General features: G+C 31.7%; 1 protein-coding gene across 2 annotated transcripts in view; it reads right to left on the reverse strand.

Annotated features, from left to right (window-relative positions):
- Positions 1-7,500, reverse strand: part of LOC137647032 (adenosine deaminase-like) — a 66,021-nt gene that overhangs the window by 29,560 nt on the left and 28,961 nt on the right. For both annotated transcript variants that reach the window (XM_068380166.1, XM_068380167.1), the window contains exons 2-4: positions 7,225-7,286; positions 1,650-1,775; positions 75-241 (exon numbers count right to left, since the gene is read on the reverse strand). In XM_068380166.1, the coding sequence (XP_068236267.1) occupies positions 75-241; positions 1,650-1,775; positions 7,225-7,286 (355 nt within the window). The remainder of the gene's footprint in view (positions 1-74; positions 242-1,649; positions 1,776-7,224; positions 7,287-7,500) is intronic.

The following is a 7,500-nucleotide window of genomic DNA, read 5'->3' on the forward strand; positions in this document are numbered from 1 at the left end:
TAACACAGCAAAACTGAAAGAGCTCTTACAAGTACGTAATATAAACCAAAATAAGTAATTCCTCTATTTCTTACCATTAGAACTGGCTTCACTAGAACCATTTACACTTCCATTTAGATGTCCAGTATCTCCCGGTAGAAAAAGCTGAGGACAAAACCTGGTCTCACAATACGCAACGCTTTGTTTTGCCTGATCTTCCACAAATTCATATGATATGCGTTCTATGACTTCCAAGTCCCCTCTGCAATTTAATAAATAATTGTATAAATAATTAAACACGAATAATAGAAATATACTTGTTCAGTTCAAGGTAGTGCTATCAATGGTAATTGGCAACTCATTTACAATTCATAACAATGATAGTTTGTTGATAAAGCAGTAAGTCATACTGTACATGGAAACTCGCGTGACTAGAAATACAATGGCATTTTAATTATCATCTATGTGTCATAGAATTCGAGATGGATGATTACTGTCACAATGGTAAATCTATGCAAATTAAATTAATTATGAATGCTACAGAAGCCATAACTGATGAGGGTTTATCTATGTAATTACTTCTGGAGTCAAAACCTCTTGGTAAAAATGTATAATGTGGATAATACTGCATACCATCGAAGCACCGTAACTCTGAGAATGAACAGCAAATACAGTATAGCTCATAAACTTCAAGTGATTTAATAAAATCACTTAAAGTTTTTGAAAGTTACCTTTAAAATTCTAATTAATTTTAAAATTCAATAGCAGGAAAGAAATATCCCAATGGATTTTAAGTATTAAAATCTTAGATGTTCATCAAAGAACTTTCTAGGTTGCTACAAACCGTTAAATATCAGAAACACTATTCTTTGACTTCAAGAATTGAAGTAAGATTGTTACTGTCTGCCTTACATATTCAATCATAGAAAATTACAGGCTCTTGTAGGCCTACACACTTTCTTTAAAGATATCAAGCCAATAAGGATGCAATCCTTCCCTAACCAGGTAAGAGTGCAACCCCGGTGTATGGACCAATTATAAATGGCATGAAAGGCAACATTAAAATAAAAGGGAGTTATGACCATAAAGGAAGAATTAGAAAAGAAAACATTTGTTAATCTTATATCACCAGCCATATCATATCATAGTTCAAACAAATATCACAGCAAAATTTGCTTTATCATCAAATTATAGTGAAAACTGAAACCTGAAAAAAATATTCAATTAATAAATACTTGCAGTTATTTCTATAGTTTTTTTTAGCTTATGATCTTGCATATGCATAAAGATCCACATCCTAATAGGACCAGCAAACACAACATATGAGACTTACATTTTTTATACATTAGAAAATCGGCATGAATGAGAAATGTTTTAGTCATCAAATTTTCCTCATTTAATAACTTGTAAATAGTAAAACAAATTCATTTTTCACTGAAGCTATGTGATGAAAGTTATTATTATCATTAACTCGATTCAACAAGAAAAAAAAAGAATACTACAAATCTAAAGATCCCATTAGTGAAAGCACCCCAGTAAGGAAAAACAAGCACAAAGGTAAAGGTAAAAAATAAACAATTAAAAAAACAAAAATTAATCAAATAAACAAAACCATGAAAATACTCTAGTGAATGAACTCTTTGAAAAAACAACGAAAGAAAATAACTCACATTAGGCAATCGAAAAAATTCTGGAATCCTTTCAGGAAATGAGCCAAGTCTTGAGGTTCCTTCACCTTAAGGGAGTCCCTGAAGTCATCCAAGGATCCACTTCCAGGAAGCTTGAGTCCTTTTTTCCTGGAAAAAAAGAACAGTCGAAGTGATCTAGTTATTTCTCTCTCTCTCTCTCTCTCTCTCTCTCTCTCTCTCTCTCTCTCTCTCTCTCTCTCTCGAACTTAGATGATCATCCTCCATTTATTATTATTATTATTATTATTATTATTATTATTATTATTATTATTATTATTAGCTAAGCTACAACCCTAATTGCGAAAGCAGGATGCTAAAAGCCAAAAGGGTTCCAACAGGGAAAATAGCCCAGTAAGGAAAGGAAATAGAAAAAAAAAACGTATAGAATGGTATGCCTGAGTGATCCTCAAGAGAACTTTAACCCTAACCCGAGTGGTAAACAATGTTACAGGGGCTATTGATAATTAATCTATATTTAACGAAATTTATTTTATGAATAATTATGTATTATTTAAGCACAATTCTTTACTTGATGAACTATAAATACTTAAGCATAATTCTTTACACGATTCATTGTAAATAATAAAACACTCTGTGTACCATCACGTAACATCTTCAGGGTCCCAAACTTATCACCCTGACACTTAATCCTTATAATAGAGTTAATAATGAAATCTAATTTATCTTTAAAAGCTAATACATTTGCATTGGATATTGTGAATGGTTCTCCATCCTACAATGGGGGGCCAATAAATATTTCCATTCACTGAGTCTACACTACTATTGATAACAAAATGACAAAGCATATTTTTATTTTCGATAAATATTGTTATTGCATCGCTAGTATTAGAAATCAATCAATTACGACAGACAGCACCATAAGCCGCAATGAAATGAAAGGGATATTTCATTTAATTTTTTTTCTTTGTGATAAATATATTTACACTCAGTACATAGACTTATCACCCTTTAGGTTTCTCGAGCTAATAAAAGTACAATTTTAGAATTACGGAAAATAAAAGACATATTTCTTTGGTGTGAGAAATCGACTACTGATAACGATTGTACTCATCACTTCTTCAATAAAAATGACGAATGAATGAACACAGAACAGTTAATAAAACTCACGTAAAGAAACATAAAACACGAAAACCGAGAAATTTTACGCTTATCAACTTCGAATAAAGAATGAATCTAAATTATATAAATCGAGGCAAGTCATGTATATATGAATAAAATCTTAAAATATAAATAATTCACTACACAACTACTCGATTTTAGCCCCCCCCCCCAAAAAAAAATAATAAAAAAGCAAGATGCAATCAAATTTTGGGGAAGATATCGACGAAGCCAAGACGTTTGAAAATTATAAACTGTCACAACACTTGCAGCATTTAATGTCCATCGTAATGAATCCATGGGTCAAAAGTCACTCCCTAGGTATGTGTGTAAATCAACAACAACAACAATAATAATAATAATAATAATAATAATAATAATAATAATAATCTGTTCACATGACACTAATTTCATTCTTGTTGCAATGTCACTCTCAACCCAAAGCCTCCTGCTGTAAAAGGTTACCTAATCACCCACTCGTTTTTCAGGGAGTGACTCAAACTTCTCAATTTTTTCTTTTGCCATTTTTTAATTACAAATTACAGCTTGAAACAACGCCCTAATAAAGTTTTCCTCTTTCTATATACGTAAACATGCATATATACATTTTAGTAAATAATAACATACCGTTTAAAAACAATATATCAAAGAATAATGTCACAACTAACTGGTAATTGTGAGTTTCCCCATTTTACGCAATAATCAGACACTCCCTATAAAACCTCGTTACTTCCCTACGAATTCCTTAACACAAGGCAACGCAAAAGCTAGCAGCTACTAGTGTTCGTTCTCTATATATAAATTCCTTCACGCCCTTTCCCAGATGTGATACAATTATCTCTTTCGCTACTAAAGACCCCAAACTCAACACGCCACCCACCAAAGACAGGGGCTCCACTATCTACTCATTCACTTTATACATTTAAGTTTATAATGGATAAATAAAAACTATATATATATACTGTATATATATATATATATATATATATATATATATATATATATATATATATATGTGTGTGTGTGTGTGTGTGTGTGTTTATAAGATACAGTAATAAAACAATAGTATGTAATAATCAGCAAAAACACACCCTTGTAGAATAATGTTCAATTTGAATTCTATACCATCTTTATGAATTTCCTTGAATACAACGCAAATCATACACCATCATAATCTCTTTGATCGTCTACATACGAGTACAAGACACGTACCTCGCCGACCAAATAACGGAGATATTTTCGAATGAAAGTTCTTACGTTATCCAGCTTTTTCTTAAAGCGCATTAAGTCCAAAACCTATTATTAGATAGGTAAGAACTAGACGCCCTTGCCAGACATTAGTCTAGGCGATAAGAGGCCTTAGCGATATCATGACTAAGGAAAGGGAAAATTTGATGACATGTTATTACCATTATCAGCAAATTTGTGTAACTTTTTGTTGGCAAAACATTTTTTTACGATATATATATATATATATATATATATATATATATATATATATATATATATATAAATTAAGTGCATAAATATATGTATGTATACATACATATATTTATACATACCAGGTATATATATATATATATATATATATATATATATATATATATATATTATATTAAATGTATAAATATAGGTATGTATATACACATATGTATACATACCTGATATATATATATATATATATATATATATATATATATATATATATATATATATATATATATACATATATATACATATATATATACAGTATATATATATATATATATATATATATATATATATATATATATACACATATATATATATACACACACACACACACATATATATATATATATATATATATATATATATATATATATATATATATATATTTAATGTATCAGTCATATCACATGTCAATAACAGAGTTCAGCTCATGAGTATGTTTAGAAAATAATCAATGTAAAATTTATCCTAAAGGAACTGTTCTTAGCATAAACACACAAACTGTGAAAGATGAAAAAAAAATTCTAGAAAAAAATTAAGTTTCCAAATTTTAATAGCATAAGTAGAAGACCTTCATATCTAGTATTGAAAGGCCATCTACCTAACGGAGACATCAACACGCATGGACTGATAATCCAAAGCAATCATTTAAAATATACTATTATGAAGTGTCAATCATGTATACAATCATGCAAAGGACACATTCACGATGGGGGAACCAATTGCCAGACACTTCTAACTAGTTTAACTGTTTCTATTAATCTGCAAGAGTATTGGAATCTGTTAAAAGTGATTATCAACACTAACACCGCAAGAATAGAATAGTTGCTGCTATTATTATAAGAGCAATAATTTTCATGAGAGGACATTATCATTATTAGCTAAACTACAATCCTACTTGGAAAAGCAGGATGATATAAGCAACGGGGCTCCAACAGGAAAGAATAGCACAATGAGGAAAGGAAACAAGGAAATAAATAAGAGTAAAAGAGAATTCATAAATAATTTATATAAAACATTTTATGAACAGTAACTACATAAAATACATCTTTAGTATATAAACTATAAAAACTTCAAAAAACAATGACGAAGAGAAATAAGCTAAAATAAGTGTACCAGAGTGTACCCTCAATAAAATAGATTTTATAATACAGGACAGAAAATCCTCAAAGAATCTTGACAATTATTCTAGAGAAAGAAAATCTTAAAAGAGCTCGAGAAACGTAATGTAATTCATTTACACAAAAAAATAATGTACAGTAATTTTTATGGGGTTATGGTGGCCTATTAGAAACTCCTCTGATTGGTGTTCTGCGGAACTGAGGTTCGATTATGCTCAAACTCGATAGCTTCCTGTAGTGTCTGCAACCTCACCATCCTTGTGAGCTAAGGGTGAGGGGTTTGGGGGCAGCCTATTGGTCTACCAGGAGGCCAATCTTACCTTTTTTAGTGATGCAAGAAGTGTTCTACAAGCTTTAGACGTTTTTAATTCCAGTAACCCATTAGTTTTAAAGATTTTAGAGTGGTTCTTCATTATTGGGTTGACAGGTATAACAGTTCGATTTTGTTGGGTTCCGTCACACGTAGGTGTGTCTAAGAATGAAAAGGCTGATTTACTGGCAAAGAATGTTGCAGCCGAGTTGCTACCAAGAAGGTATCCCATCCTTTGTAATGATTCTTTTACCCAGCATTAAGAATTTGTTTTAAAACAATTGGCAACAGCATTAGGATAGTTTAGATGGAAATATGATAAGAGAAATAACGAATGTTATATTTCATTCGAGGTATAACATGATGTCCCGAAAGTGGGAGACGTCTCTTTATCGTCTCCGCATTGGTCACACTCGGTTGACACACGAACTTCTCCTGAATGACCAACACCAGCCATATTGCGACGACTGTTTGGTGCCCCTGACAGTGAGGCACTTGTTGCCTGAATGCTACACTATTAGCACCTTAAGAAATAGATATGCTTGAGGCTCGAGGTGAGGATGGCAGATTCTTCCTTGCTAAGATTTTTGGGCAGGATGTGTTGTACTATGCTAGCGGTATTTTTAGATTTATTTGAGAATCAGGTCTTCTGAGAGCTATTTAACTTTTAGAAGGACGTCTTTGCTTCTATTGTTTTCAATTCAATTACCTTTTAATCTTTATTTATAAAAAAAATAATACCGGCGTCAATGACCGTAGATGTCAGGATGCAAGAAAAGTCCAAATCAATCAATCAAATCATCAGCAGCCATTGCCTGGCCCTCCCTGGTCCTAGCTTGGATGGAGAGGGGTCATGGGTACTGATCATATTATATGGTCAGTCTCCAGAGCGTTGTCCTGCTTGATAGGGCAACGTCACTGTGCCTTGCCTCTGCCATTCATGAGTGGCCTTTAAACCTTTAATTACGAACTATCCTAAACCAGCAGCTTGAAACAGATTACAGCGAAAACCTGCGAAATCAAAAGCATTCCCGAGACACTTATATATAATTGGAAATAGAAACCGCAAAATATCCAATTATTTCAAAATACAATAATTCAATACCACAAAAAAAAAAAGAAAAAAAAAAGAATAGAAAACTACACACACTCTACTATGTTCATTTGTCCTTTCACAATCAGATCAAATAAATACAAACTTTCGTCGTTCTTTAAGACAATTTATTTCAACAAAAATAATGTGAAATTTATTTTGGCCTGTTTTTTCTTGTTTCATAAAATTCCTATTGCGGGATACGATAAATTGTTTATATAATATAGGGTCGTTAACAGTTATGTCTAATGCCACACAAAAAAATTTTCGCTCTTTACAGTTTGCACAAAAATATCCGGAAACAAAACGAGAGAGAGAGAGAGAGAGAGAGAGAGAGAGAGAGAGAGAGAGAGAGAGAGAGAGAGAGAGAGAGGGGGGGGGGGTTATATACGCTTTCAAACGCTTCATGCATTGGTAACATACCTCATTACTTCCCAGAGCGTCTCATGTCTTATGGCTCCATCTAAATGAATGTGCAATTGTACCTGCGGGAAAAGAAAAATAATTACAATCATGAATGACAAATCTAAGGTACTAAACACGTTTTAATTACTTGTTTGGTATAAACCTATATATATACTTATATGTGATACTTCTTGGAAAAAAATATAAACAAGTTTTAATCAAATTTAAAGTATACTGTATATGCGAGGCTTCTTGCAAAACATATAAACATGTTTTAATAATTTGTTCAGCATA

Source organism: Palaemon carinicauda, chromosome 9 (genome assembly GCF_036898095.1).
Source record: "Palaemon carinicauda isolate YSFRI2023 chromosome 9, ASM3689809v2, whole genome shotgun sequence".
Classification (NCBI taxonomy): domain Eukaryota; kingdom Metazoa; phylum Arthropoda; class Malacostraca; order Decapoda; family Palaemonidae; genus Palaemon; species Palaemon carinicauda.